This window comes from Schistocerca cancellata, chromosome 1 (genome assembly GCF_023864275.1).
Source record: "Schistocerca cancellata isolate TAMUIC-IGC-003103 chromosome 1, iqSchCanc2.1, whole genome shotgun sequence".
NCBI classification, from domain to species: domain Eukaryota; kingdom Metazoa; phylum Arthropoda; class Insecta; order Orthoptera; family Acrididae; genus Schistocerca; species Schistocerca cancellata.
Window position 1 is genome coordinate 799,639,903 of NC_064626.1, and position 15,803 is coordinate 799,655,705.

A 15,803-nucleotide genomic window follows, 5' to 3' on the forward strand; every position below is an offset into this window, starting at 1 on the left:
CAAATGTAAGGATGTAGAGGCTTATCTCACTATGGGTAAGATAGATACTGCCTACAGGAAAATTAAAGAGACCTTTGGAGATAAGAGAACCACTTGTATGAACATCAAGAGCTCAGATGGAAACCCAGTTCTAAGCAAAGAAGGGAAAGCAGAAAGGTGGAAGGAGTATATAGAGGGTCTATACAAGGGCGATGTACCTGAGGAAAATATTATGGAAATGGAAGAGGGTGTAGATGAAGATGAAATGGGAGATACGATACTGCGTGAAGAGTTTGACAGAGCACTGAAAGACCTGAGTCGAAACAAGGCCCCCGGAGTAGACAACATTCCATTAGAACTACTGACAGCCTTGGGAGAGCCAGTCATGACAAAACTCTACCATCTGGTGAGCAAGATGTATGAAACAGGCAAAATACCCTCAGACTTCAAGAAGAATATAATAATTCCAATCCCAAAGAAAGCAGGTGTTGACAGATGTGAAAATTACCGAACAATCAGTTTAATAAGTCACAGCTGCAAAATACTAACACGCATTCTTTACAGACGAATGGAAAAACTAGTAGAAGCCGACCTCGGGGAAGATCAGTTTGGATTCCGTAGAAATACTGGAACACGTGTGGCAATACTGACCTTACGACTTATCTTAGAATAAAGATTAAGGAAAGGCAAAGCTTTTGACAATGTTGACTGGAATACTCTATTTCAAATTCTAAAGGTGGCAGGGGTAAAATACAGGGAGCGAAAGGCTTATTTACAATTTGTACAGAAACCAGATGGCAGTTATAAAGAGTCGAGGGACATGAAAGGGAAGCAGTGGTTGGGAAGGGAGTAAGACAGGGTTGTAGCCTCTCCCCGACGTTATTCAATCTGTATATTGAGCAAGCAGTAAAGGAAACAAAAGAAAAATTAGGTGTAGGTATTAAAATCCATGGAGAAGAAATAAAGACTTTGAGATTCGCCGATGAGATTGTAATTCTGTCAGAGACAGCAAAGGACTTGGAAGAGCAGTTGAACGGAATGGATGGTGTCTTGAAGGGAGGATATAAGATGAACATCAACAAAAGCAAAACGAGGATAATGGAATGTAGTCGAATTAATTCGGTTGATGTTGAGGGTATTAGATTAGGAAATGAGACACTTAAAGTAGTAAAGGAGTTTTGCTATTTGGGGAGCAAAATAACTGATGATGGTCAAAGTAGAGAGGATATAAAATGTAGACTGGCAATGGCAAGGAAAGCGTTTCTGAAGAAGAGAAATTTGTTAACATCGAGTATTGATTTAAGTGTTAGGAAGTCGTTTCTGAAAGTATTTGTATGGAGTGTAGCCATGTATGGAAGTGAAACATGGACGGTAAATAGTTTGGACAAGAAGAGAATAGAAGCTTTCAAAATGTGGTGCTACAGAAGAATGCTGAAGATTAGATGGGTAGATCACATAACTAATGAGGAAGTATGAATAGGATTGGGGAGAAGAGAAGTTTATGGCACATCTTGACCAGAAGAAGGGATCGGTTGGTAGGACATGTTCTGAGGCATCAAGGGCTCACCAATTTAGTATTTGAGGGCAGCGTGGAGGGTAAAAATCGTAGGGGGAGACCAAGAGATGAATATACTAAGCAGATTCAGAAGGATGTAGGTTGCAGTAGGTACTGGGAGATGAAGAAGCTTGCACAGGATAGAGTAGCATGGAGAGCTGCATCAAACCAGTCTCGGGACTGAAGACCACAACAACAACAACAACTACTGCACTTTTTAGGTAATGACATTACAATGATCTTAAGTATATCTTTTACTACCTCAGCCAGTCTGGAAATTGCATTTCAACTTAAGACTTTCAGTGCCTCAGATAGTAGACTGTCACAGACCAACGGTTTCTCTTCCTGGAGTTCTGAACTGCTTTCTCCAATGTCCATTTGAATATCTTAGTACCCCAGTCTTCTTCATTCTATTCCCCTTCATCTTCAAATACTCGCACAAAATTCCCCAGTAACCGAGTGCTGAATCAGATGAAAATGAAAGATCGTTCTGAACAGTTGCTTGTGAAGCCAATTCAGAATGATCTGTCCCAAGAACTAAGTCTTATGCTAATAGACAGTATAATTGGTGCACTAGTTGAATGCCTTTCATTATTTTTTGGAAAGGGAAATGTTAAAGAGACTTGGTAAAGTTTCAGTACAAAATTAATAAGATGGCTTTGCACATTTTGTTATTTTACGCACACACGAGAGAGGTGATTTAATGTCCCATTTACACCAAGGCAGTGAGACACACAGTACACCATCAGAAAGGTAAGAGAATAACAACTGAGAGACACACTTTTGAAAGTAGCATCTTAATAACTGCCTACTGAGTTTTAGGGAACATATGGAAAACTTGTGGTAGGAGGGCCTGACAGGGATTTGAACCCATTTCTATTGCACACAAGTAATCTGTTAAGTATTGTGCAATTTTTTTATCATGTTACAAATATTTATGTTTACTTGTCAGTATCCATGGTACAACAAGAGAGTAAAATCATTTATGTCTATGCTATTTACCACAATTTTATCCTAAAATTATCATTCAGTGGAATTAAATTGCATAGTTAGGTTCATTATTATAACTGTGACCAACAAAAAATTACCTGTATGATATCACTACTAAACAGCTGGTTGCATATTGGACACGATATTTTTGGACTTTCACTGTCTTCCACATTCTTAATGGCTGGAAGGCATGGTGCTGGACTTCGAGAAGCATTAGAAAGCTGAAAAAAAAAAAGTTATTAATAAATTTGTAGAAATTAAAAATAACAATAATAATAAGGCCCGGGAAATGAATAGGCCTCCGGTATGTTCTGCCAGTCGTAAAAGGCGACGAAAAGAACAAACCACTAATAGGGCTAACCCCCCTTTTTGTGTTGTTAGTTGGTTCAGGACAGAACTAATGAAGCCTCGGACAAGCGCTGTCATGGTCGGGGATGACGCTTGAACCCTATGCCTGTCCACAGTGGTAACGACACTGCTAGCCGCACGGAAAATGATTTAAATCCAAATAGAGGTGTTCTGCAGGATATGATTCCTGCAACCACTCTAGAAGGAAAACAAAGACAGAGGATAAGATGGTCAGATGAAGTTAACCGACATCTCATGTTCTGTTATTACCAAGCAACAAACTTAGGAACCAACAGAACTGGATACAGATCACAAGTATACACAAAATTTATTACCAGATACCCAGAATTAAAATTTTTAACAGAACAACGACTAGCTGATCAGATCCGTGTAATAATCAAAAATAAAAGGATACCCTAGTCAGAATTAGAAAACATCAAACAACAAGTACAACAAATACTGGAACAAAATAATATGCAATCAGAAGAAGAAGAAGAAGAAGAAGAAGAAAATACAGTAATGGACTCAACATCCCAAAGCAAACAAACAAAGAACAACACACATCAATTAAACAATCAGAGGAAAACGAAATCTTAAGACAGCCCCCAGAACAAGCACAAATAGAACACGAAGAGACACACGTGTTAGATATAGAAGAGAAATTTCAGCTGACATATTTAGAACACAAAGACACAAATACAGACATTAGACCATTCTTGCATAGACCGCCAAATAACCCACAAGTCGAAACAACAATAAAAACTATCAACACAATCATACACAACAAAATAAATGAAAACACAACTATGGAAGAGTTACAACTACTGGTTTATATAGGAGCACTCACTACATGAAATATACACACTAGGCAGAGATCAGAGCCAAGCAACACACAGAAGAAACCCACAAAACCAGCACGGCAACACATGCTACAGATCAGAATAGAAAAACTGAGAAAAGACATCAGACAGCTAACACAACTTATAAGAAATGAAATATCAGACAAAAAATGAAAAAGGTTAGGTAAAATCTCACAACAAGGAGCGATAGAGCAATTAAATGAAAAGAAGCAGAAATTACAAGCATTTGCCAAATGACTTAGAAGATACAAAAAAAGTGAAAACAGAAGGAAACAAAACCAAACATTCAACACAAACCAAAAGAAATTTTACCAGACAATAGATAACACACACATTAAAATAGACAATCCACCAAACATAGCAGACATGGAACACTTCTGGAGCAACATATGGTCAAACCCTCTACAATATAACAGACATGCACGGTGGATACAAGCAGAAACAGACACATACAAGATGATACCACAAATGCCTGAAGTGATAATTTTGCAACATTAAGTCACCCGAGCAATTAATTCTACGCACAATTGGAAAGCCCCTGGAAAAGATAAAATAGCAAATTTCTGACTAAAGAAGTTCACCTCGACACATTCACATCTAACTAAATTATTTAAGTTACATTGCAGACCCATACACAGTCCCTGATACAGTTACACAAGGAATAACTTATCTGAAACCTAAAGATCAAGCAGACACAGCAAACCCAGCAAAATATCACCCCATAACATGCCTACCAACAATATACAAAATATTAACTTCAGTCATTACACAGAAATTAATGACACATACAACACAGAACAAAATTATGAATGAAGAACAAAAAGGCTGCTGCAAAGGAGCACAAGGATGTAAAGAGCAACTGATAATAGATGCAGATGTAACATATCAAGCTAAAACTAAACAAAGGTCGCTACAATACGCATACGTTGATTACCAAAAAGCTTTTGATAGTGTACCCCACTCATGGTTACTACAAATATTGGAAATATACAAAGTAGATCCTAAATTGATACAGTTCCTAAACAAAGTAATGAAAAATTGGAAAACCACACTTAATATCCAAACAAATTCAAATAATATCACATCACAGCCAATACAGATTAAGCGTGGAATATACCAAGGAGACTCATTAAGTCCTTTCTGGTTCTGCCTTGCTCTGAACCCACTATCCAACATGCTAAATAATACAAATTATGGATATAATATTACTGGAACGTACCAACACAAAATCACACATTTGCTATACATGGATGAACTAAAATTACTGGCAGCAACAAATGAACAACTCAACCAATTACTAAAGATTACAGAAGTATTCAGCAATTTTATAAATATGGCTTTTGGAACAGACAAATGTAAGAAAAATAGCAAGAAGATTACATATTGGATAACCACAGCGACTGCATAGAAGCGATGGAAAAAACAGATGCATATAAATATCTAGGATACAGACAAAAAATAGGAATAGATAACACAAATATTAAAGAGGAACTAAAAGAAAAATATAGACAAAGACTAACAAAAATACTGAAATCAGAATTGACAGCAGGAAACAAGACAAAAGCTATAAATACTTATGCTATGCCAATATTGACTACTCATTTGGAGTAGTGAAATGGAATAACACAGACCTAGAAGCACTCAATACACTTACATGACCACAATGCCACAAATATAGAATACATCACATACATTCAGGAACAGAAAGATTCACATTAAGCAGAAAGGAAGGAGGAAGGGGATTTATAGACATAAAAAACCTACATTATGGACAGGTAGACAATTTAAGAAAATTCTTTATAGAGCGAGCAGAAACCAGCAAAATACACAAAGCAATCACTCATATAAATACATCGGCTACAACACTGCAATTTCATAACCACTTCTACAACCCTTTCAATCACATAACATCAACAGATACGAAGAAAGTAAATTGGAAAAAGAAAACACTACATGGCAAGCACCCGTATCATCTAACACAGGCACACATCGATCAAGACGCATCCAACACATGGCTAAGAAAAGGCAATATACCGTATTTACTCGAATCTAAGCCGCACCTGAAAAATGAGACTCGAAATCAAGGGAAAAAAAATTTCCCGAATCTAAGCCGCACCTGAAATTTGAGACTCGAAATTCAAGGGGAGAGAAAAGTTTTAGGCCGCATCTCCAAATCAAAACAAAGTTGGTCCGTTGTAATATGAGACATAATTTAGGTCAAATGAATGACGATGCAGCTACAGTAGTTTGGTTCGAGTCGTAAGCTTAGCAGTTAAGCTTTACCAGGTAGCCATTGATATGCGTGAGGTGCTCCGTCTGTATTTATACGGGTACCCTTCCTTTTTCACGTGCTTCATCTGGTTTGAATTGATTGCTTATTTTTCTTTGATCAGATAAGTGCTGTTCTCTTTGTTATAGGTGTTTACGTTACTCTAAGCTGAAAATGTGTTACTGTACTGTGTCATGCAATCTTTGTTGCATTCTGATAATGAGTGTTCATGACCTGTCGCCGCTCGCGGCATGGCTTGCTTTTGTGCGCGCTACCGCCGCTTACCAAAAAAGAGAGGAATAGTCTTATTAGCGAAACAATGTCTAGAGACTGCTATTTGTTGTTACTCACACTGCTGCTTTCTTTGATAATAATCAACAAGAACCAAATAATAGATAGCGTATGATAGATGTTCTGAACAAGAGTTTAGCGAAAATTTTTCTGTTTGAAAATCTTTGCAGACGCCTCTTTAGTACATTACATTCTGCACAGAAATTAGTCATCTTAGATTTAAAAATCTAGTCAATTGCCGTGCTTCATTTCTGACTGTATCACTATTAGGCATAAGAATAATATGAATATAAACATGACATGATATGTGTATTCTTCCACGTTTGCTGTTGTCTCACTCTAGTTTCGTAGTTTATTAGGCAGACAGGATTTAAATGAGATAGCAGCAAACACAAAAGAATACATGACAAAATGTTTATATTCGTATTATTCTTATGGTGAAGAGAATCGTAGAGTAGGCCATATTAACAAACATCCCAAACAATCTTGCCAGTCGGATTTTCATAGTACATTGAAATGCTGCTACATTCGATGATGAACAATACGGAATTTGTATTTACTTCGTTGGATAATGTATGAAAATGCAGTGGTCAAAACTCGTGGCGGAGAAAAAAGCTCGTCTTCCACCTTTTTTTTTTTAATTTATTTACTGAAGCAGAGGTTTTGGCGCCAGTATTTATCTTTGTGCCTGCAAAGCATGCCTGTGTAGCGCTACATATATTCGACGGCAGGAGTTAGTTGTGGCGGCACCTACCAACATTTTTCAGAACTTACTTTGCACTCGATTCTAAGCCGCAGGCGGTTTTTTGGATTACAAAAACCGGAAAAAAAGTGGGGCTTAGATTCGAGTAAATACGGTATACAATGAGAAGGAAGGATTCATGATTGCAATACAGGATCAAACAATAAACACCAGATATTACAGCAAGCATATTATTAAAGATCCCAGGACCACAACAGATAAATGCAGACTTTGCAAACAACAAATAGAAACAGTAGAAAAATGGCTCTGAGCACTATGGGACTTAACATCTTACGTCATCAGTCCCCTAGAACTTAGAACTACTTAAACCTAACTAACCTAAGGACATCACACACATCCATGCCCGAGGCAGGATTCGAACCTGCGACCGTAGCAGTCCCGCGGTTCCGGACTGCAGTGCGTAGAACCGAACGGCCACCGCGGCAGTCATAGAAACAGTAGATCAAATCACAAGCGGATGTACAATACTAGCAAATACAGAATACCCCAGAAGACATGACAATGTAGCAAAAATAATACATCAACGGCTTGCCTTACAACATAAACTTATAAAACAACACGTTCCCACATACAAGTATGCACCACAAAATGTACTGGAGAATGATGAATACAAATTATACTGGAACAGAACCATTATAACAGATAAAACAACACCACATAACAAACCTGACATCATACTCACCAATAAAAAGAAGAAATTAACACAAATAATCAAAATATCCATACCCAATACAACAAATATACAAAAGAAAACAGGAGAAAAAATTGAAAAATACATCCAACTGGCTGAGGAAGTCAAGGACATGTGGCACCAGGATAAAGTTGACATTATACAAATTATACTATCAACTACAGGAGTCATACCACACAATATCCACCAGTACATTAATGCAATACAGCTACAGCCAAACGTATATATACAACTACAGAAATCTGTAATTATTGATACATGTTCAATTACCAGAAAGTTCCTAAATGCAATGTAACATATACCATACAGTTAAAAGGAAGTCACACTTGATCAAGGTCCGCGTCACTTTCCATTTTTAACCAGACATAACGTCTGAGAAAGGAAAGAAAATAATAATAATGACTGCTGTGGATTCTGGGAGAATGATTCAACAACAATGAATAATATATGGTTACAAAGATGATGCAGAAAACAGATAAAAATGATGGAAGCTAGCTGTTGATAATTATAACAGAAGTACCATGTCAAAAGATGTACTGTATTTGGAAGTGGAAGCCAGTGTGAACTGAGTATAATAGAGAAAATAGGAAAGAACCCCTTTTTAAGTTACAATTTCCCCAATAATTACTGCTGAATTTTGAGATTCACTATCAGAAATATTATTTATTTCATCTGGAAATTACTGAATAGAGCATTAAGTGATATAAGTAAAGGCAACCACTTGCGTGTAACAGACAGATGTGTGGAATATAGAGAGATAATATGAAAACAGTATTCACACTAGCTTTTGATCTCTTGTTCTTTCCCTTGTAAAAGTACATACATTTACACACACAACCACACAGACATCCGAACACACACTCCTGTAGTCACGGTGAGATTTGGCCACAGGACACAGTATGTTTGAGTATCTGTGTGTGTCTGTGTCCACTTCTACTAGAAGGGAAAAAAAAAAAAAATCTCAAAAGCTAGAGTGAATACTGTTTCCTGTTAAGCATTTCTATGCTCCACATATCAGTCTGCTATAGGTGAGTGGTTGCCTTTCTCTTATTTTAAGTATTTAATTTCATCTGTTATCTAGCCAAACATAGTCACATTTGTTGTATCATAAAACTTCGTTTCTTACAGATTCCATGCCTATATTCATAGTGTCCTGCATTTTAAGTGGTTTCAATAATGAAGGTTCTATGTATACATTATATGGTGGAAAATCTCCAAATACTCCTGTGTGATTCAGGTACTACTTGGAAAGGTGCATAAGTGCAGGCATAATGTGTCTACAACACAGATGCTTATTCTAGAGTTAGTTTGGACACACACACACACACACACACACACACACACACACACACACACACACACACACACACACAGACAGAGAGAGAGAGAGAGAGAGAGAAGGGGTAGAGGGGTAGGGGTGTTGCAAATGCACGAGCACACACATATATGCATGCGCTACCTTCAACAGCAATATTATTAGCAGCCTAGTTAACTTAGTTTGAAATGATTTGTGCAGTACACTTCACATCTACAACAGCTTGGAATGCAAACTAAGTTAAAACACATTCATTCAGTTTCACACACATTATCACTCAAAATGTAAATCTTTAAACATTGTCCCTGTTTTAAAATATTACAAACATTGGACATAGTAACAGAATAAAGACTAAATTAATATGACAAAGTGTGTTTCCCTGGGCACTTAAACATCTGGATGTGCCAACCATCCTGAGAATACATTTAAACCTACTTTCTACGGATTCATGAAGCAAATTTGACTGTTGCCATAGGTCATATTACAAGCCTCTCCATCTGTTAAAACAGAGCATAGATCAAGCAGTAAACACATATGTACATAAAAATGGATTTGTGTGTGTGTGTGTGTGTGTGTTTGTGTGTGTGTGTGTCTGTGTGTGTGTGTTTCACCTCTCATCCAAAATCTCTGGACTGATTTCAAGCAAACTTGTTAAGCATACTACTTTTAGCCTTAAAAGAAAGAAAGTTGGGTAAAAGCCATCTCCACTGGGGTGTAGGTGAATATGGGATGATATAGAAGAAGGACAGAGAGGGAAGGAGGTGGTGGACATACAGAGAGGGAGGAGAAAATGGATAGAGAGTGAGGGAGGGGCAGATGGACAATGAGAGGAGGGGGGAGACAGAGAGAAGGGGCGGGAGGGAGGGGAGGGGTGAGGGGGAGGGGGAGGGGGAGGGGGAGGGGGAGAGAGAGAGAGAGAGAGAGAGAGAGAGAGAGAGAGAGATATGGGGGGAAGAGATAGGGCAGGAGGACATGGACAGAGAGTGAAAGGGGAAGAGGTGGTGGACAAAGAGAGAAGGAGGAGGTGGACATAATGGAGGAGGAGGGAATGGATACAGATAGGGGGAACAGTAGGTGGACATAATGGAGGAGGAGGGGATGGATACAGGTACGGGGAGGAAGAGATGAAAGGAGAGAGAGAGAGAGAGAGAGAGAGAGAGAGAGAGAGAGAGAAAGAGAGAGAGAGAGAGAGAGAGAGGGAGGGGGGTAGGTTAAAGAGATGGAATGATAGAGGGAGGGGAAAGAGAGAGGGATGGAAGGAGAATGAGAGAAGAAGTGGAAGGAGATGGAAAGAGAGAGAGAGGTGAGGGAGATGGAAAGAGAGGGGGAGATGGAAAGAGAGGGGGAGGTGAGGGAGATGGACAGAGAAGAGGAGATGGACAAAGACAGAGGAGGAGATGTGTGCAATATGTGAGTCAGACATGTATGCAGGTGAAGCTTTGGGCAAAATTATAGTATAAAATACAGTCTGTTGAGCTGGGATATAGTGAAATTATGTGTCACAATTGCCAAACACTGGTAGGTTTTCGAACTGGGACAGGCATCCTTACATAAGTAGACTATGCCTTATTCATAGTCAATTGAGATCATCTCCCATGATAGATCAGAAGAAGATGTGCCATGGGCAAGTAGTTGAATTTATCAGCTACAGCTGTCTGTCACTTCCAACAATCATTCTTCCCACCAACACTGTACTTCAATAGTGAGGTGGTAACAAGTAGCGGGATGACAAATTCAATCATTATATTTTCTTTCATGTTTCTTTGGCTATCACATCTGCTACTATATTTGTCTTTGTACCCATGAGAATCTCACCACCTTCCCCACCCTTTGTACATGAATATGAGGTTCCAATTTTTCTGGTGTTGTTCATCTACCGGACACCGTATTTTGTCGATTTAAGGACACACACAGAGTTAAAGGAGGTTAAGAATTTCTGAGTGGAGTACATATTATCTGGTCAAATGCACTCCCAACTGCTTGTAAATCTGCATCAAAAATGATAAATTCAAGTAGTAATAAAATCTTTGAGGATATGCTCAGCGGAAATCACAGGGCAGCCAAGAGAGTCCATCTTATTTTTGAGGATGTGGTCGGAGAAAACCACAGGGCAGCCAAGAGAGTCCATCTTATTTTTGAGGATGTGGTCAGAGAAAACCACAGGGCAGCCAACAGAGTCCACCTTATTTTTGAGGATGTGGTCGGAGAAAACCACAGGGCAGCCAAGAGACCCCACCTTCTGGACCAATACCTGAATACTGATACTATAGAGTTCAAGTGCTCATCCGAAATTTCAATAAATATTAGGTTACAAACCATATCCATGTGAGTATAGCCTCTCCAGCACTTCAAAAAATATCTACCATACTTTAACGTCTCTTCAGCAACTAGGGAAGTTAGCTCCAACCCTGAGTACTGCTTTTCTCCCACACAAAGTTCTCTTGCTCACATACACTGCAGCTTCAAACATGCCATGCTGCTCATGAACAGTTTACGAAAATGAATTTCATTGCAGTGTGAGCAACATTTGGCATTCTGGGACAGCTGAGAACCAGTACGGGATTGATGCTGAGGGTACATGTGGCCAGACTAGTCCCATCATCGTGGATAACTCCAACATCTTAATATAATAAGGTTTCACTGCTTCTTACACTGTGCACCCATGATCTAGCGTAGTACACACAAAAGCTTGTAAATAACTGGAGCACTATTAACCCTCCAAGACACGTGACTATGGTATTTTATTATGTAATGCTGTTCTTCAGTTTTAGTGGAATTTGTGAGGAACCCACCGCAAAGTGTTTTAGTAGCAACCATGGGCCTTTAAGCACAACATGGAGACATAGGGATGAGAATAACACATACGCAAAAGGACTGTGAGATGGGCCAACTGTGCTTGGTGAAACCTGCACCACGCAGCAGTAATAGCCAGAGTGTGGGCAGAGCAATGCCACTACACCAGGGCAAGACCCATATCACAATATGGTGTAGCTACATGATCAAGGACTGCATAACAGTGCAACAAATGTGCCTCACAACCATAAAAACAAGTGTGAATTTTGAGGCAGATTCATTGGGAGTCCAGGAACATCACCAAATGCGAGGTCCATGGTAGACAATGAGATGACTAGGTACTATCAGCTGCACCAATGGGTTCAGGACTGTTCGGGCGAATTGTCTCCTCAACTGAGTCTCCAGGTATGACTTGTTGCACAGCACTGCTGACCTGCTCCCTGCACCTGTCGTCGCCAGACTCCTGTGCAAGGAAGTCTCCACTTGCTTTTGCAGTGGTCACAAGCAGGCCTTGAATCATCAGGTATGGCCATTCCACAGTGGAACACCGCCACAGCAGAAGCAGGAGAATACCACTGATGTCAAGGCCACGGCCTACTGTTATGACACCGGCTGTTGCTCGGCCTGACGTCAGTATTGCAGGGTGCCTAGGTGTGCATCAGCTCGCGAGGCCAGAAGCAGCTGCCTGTGAGCCAATGCCGGCCAGGGTTACGGGAATGTGGCACGTCTGCCTCACAGTACTAATGACATGATGTGTATTTGAAGATGAATAAAACACTTCTCTCAACGAGCAGCATGTCACTTGGCCCACCAGCCTGTCACTCCACAATTCACAACTGTCCTGGCACTTTCAGAGACCTAGTCTTTAGTTTCACTTGGATGTGATTATTGAAACTCCTCTGTATCGAATATGAGACACAGGACCTTCACCAAGTTTATAAAACTGCCATCAATCATAATCAGTTCAAGTATGTTAAAATTAAGACAAGAACGGTAAAAATCAATATATTTTCATCTGTTAACATTTGGGACCAATTTTTTCACCCTACTAGTCCAACCACCAAAACATGAGCTGTAACGGGGATGTTCCCCATGCAGGGTTGGGAAAAAAAAACACATTCGTAAATAAGAAATACTGAATTACACTCGATAGTTGTACTACTAATAGCACTTAAAACTTCTTTGAAAAAAGTCAGACAGAACTCCACTGACTTGACATCTAAACAATTAATTGAGCAGCAGGAAGGACTGTAGGAATGCAAGTTGACAACTTTCAAAGGCTCATTGACAGACCTACCAAAAAAATTTTGGCCTTCTACTAGCATCTTATCCATTCATTGGTACAACTTACTACTTGCACAGTTTAAAAAGTTCATATGATACAAGACAATAAATCACCACACTGACGTGACGTGAGGTGTGGCGAGAAGTGAAGTGAACTGTAAAGTGCTGATGGATGGCAGGGCATGCAGCTTAGGGACAGAATAGAGGTGTAGTACCAGCAAGCTTCTGCTGGTGTGTGCAAAGGGAAGGAGTGATATACAATGAAGTTGAGAAGTTGATTGTGGTAGGGGTAGATAGAGCAGAGGAAGAAGGAAAGGGAGAGGAGAAAAGAGTGTGAGTGGAAAATGGAAGGGTAGTGGCATAGGTATGGGGGTGGAATGGGGGGGGGGGGGGGGGGGGATTTGAAGTTGGTGTTGGAACTTGGGATCATGAAGACCCAGGACTGGAGGGTTGCAGGATGTTTTGTATGGGCAATTCCCATCTATATAATCCACAAAAGATTACATTGGTAGGGAGAGGTGGGTGGGATGTAACCAAGTGGCACGGCTTTTAAAGTGGTCAAACCTGCTGTGCTCAGCAGTATGTTTTGCCACAGGCTACAGTGAAGTAACAGAAATGTGCGCGAGTTCTCCCCCCCCCCCCCCCCCCCCCCCCCCACACACACACACACACACACAGAGAGAGAGAGAGAGAGAGAGAGAGAGAGAGAGAGAGGTTGGTTGGTTGGTTTGGGGAAGGAGACCAGACAGCGTGGTCATCGGTCTCATCGGATTAGGGAAGGATGGGGAAGGAAGACGGCTGTGCCCTTTCAGAGGAACCATCCCGGCATTGGCCTGGAGTGATTTAGGGAAATCACGGAAAACCTAAATCAGGATGGCCGGACGCGGGATTGAACCGTCGTCCTCCCGAATGCGAGTCCAGTGTCTAACCACTGCGCCACCTCGCTCGGTGAGAGAGAGAGAGAGAGAGAGAGAGAGAGAGAGAGAGTTGCCTCCCCTACTTCAACTGCACATGAACGCATATCTCTTAGAAGAAGAAGAAAAAGAAATGTTACTAATGATACTTGGCATAGCCGACTTATCATGGATCACTAGTATCCTACATTTACAGAAGGGAAGAAAAACACTGACTTACCCTATCTTCTTCAACTTCTACTACGTTGTCATCAGCCAACTGAAAATCAAGTCGCCGTCTTTTTGTTACGTTCTGATCAGGAACAGGTGGACTCTCAGTTCTGTCTACAGCCCTTGTCTTTCTGTCATTGTCACACACTACTACTCTAGACGGATCTGTCCTCGATGGCAATCTCTTCAATGAAACAACTGGCGAAGAAGTAGGAGAATTTGGCAGACTGTAGTGTTCTTTGTTTGGAGTACTTGCTGGAGATGAGATAGTTCTATGAGACATTGGAGTCTTCAAATTTCCACACTGAAGTAACTCCTTCTTATCAGTGTCCTCCACGATAACTACAGGTGAACTACCTTCACACGTTTCATTTTTATCATTTGAATTATAGATGCATTAGCCCGCCGCAAAGAAAGCCTTTTTGTTGGAATGGTGGGTGAGCTTGCTTCACTAGCTTGTGAAGGCGTACTTACATTCACTTTTTTTGGAGATTTATCTGAACTATGAGTCATGGAATGATTTAAGTTTTCTTGCAATACAGCTTTTTAGCACTGTTGATTTCCTCTACAATGACTAATGGTGGGGAATCCCTGCGTGACTGCTGTCTTTCTTGGAGTTATCTTTTACTTCATTATTCAAAATTGTGTCATCTGTTTGGGACATGTCATTGTTACCTTTACCTCCTGGAGAGCTTAGCGATTCACTTGAGTTGTCGTCATCAAGGAATTCCAAATAATCCCTCTCAATTTTATTTTGCCTGCCTCTCAAATTGTACCTCTGATTAGCACGAGTTTCTGTGTTACAAACTGAATCTTTGCGGGTTCTTGGCGGCAAAGTGAAAGTGGGGCCAACAATTGGTTTCCCCACTCTACACAATTTAGCTTTTTATTTCGGGCCTTTTCAAGCTTCTTTGCATAACTAATGCTATACTTTCTGAACTCTACTGCGAAAGTATCATAATCCAGTCCTTGAGCTAATAAATCAAAAGGAAATCTCAAATAGTCTTTTCCCCGTTTTCTTTTAAAACTATCGCGATATGATTCCTTATCAACAAAAAATGGGTTTATATTTCGTTTTTTGTCCCTGAGATGGTCATGCTTTAAGGTAGCAGGTGAGCTTTCTTTATTTTCTGGAGAATCCTGTGATTTTCCTTCTTCATTTGTTATGCTTGTTGTTCCTTCCACACTAACATTGGGTACACTCTGATCAGATGTATCAACCATCTCTACACTGTCTGTGGAAGACACACTGCCTGCTTTTGAACTGGCTTGAGATGAAGATTTGTCTTCCTCAATTTGTGAAGCAGCAGTTCCAATTCATTTGCTGTTCTTCAGACACCTGTAAACAGAATAATAAAGTTAACTTAATTAAAAACAACCAAGAAGATTTTTCTGTAAGAAACAAGTGTATAATAATTTTTTGCTACAAAGAAAAAAATGGTTGGGCTGAAACAATGGAATTTCTGTATTTCAGATGAAGTAAATTAGTAAATACTTTATACTGTTTGGAACGTACTGTGTTTGAAATGCATAAAATAATT

At 39.9% G+C, this 15,803-nt stretch overlaps 1 protein-coding gene across 2 annotated transcripts in view; it reads right to left on the reverse strand.

The window, feature by feature from the left end:
- LOC126187842 (uncharacterized) overlaps positions 1 to 15,803 on the reverse strand; it is a 169,441-nt gene that overhangs the window by 44,829 nt on the left and 108,809 nt on the right. For both annotated transcript variants that reach the window (XM_049929151.1, XM_049929159.1), the window contains 2 exons: positions 14,273 to 15,601; positions 2,623 to 2,745 (listed from right to left, as the gene is read on the reverse strand). In XM_049929151.1, the coding sequence (XP_049785108.1) occupies positions 2,623 to 2,745; positions 14,273 to 14,545 (396 nt within the window). In that variant the 5' untranslated portion in view covers positions 14,546 to 15,601. The remainder of the gene's footprint in view (positions 1 to 2,622; positions 2,746 to 14,272; positions 15,602 to 15,803) is intronic.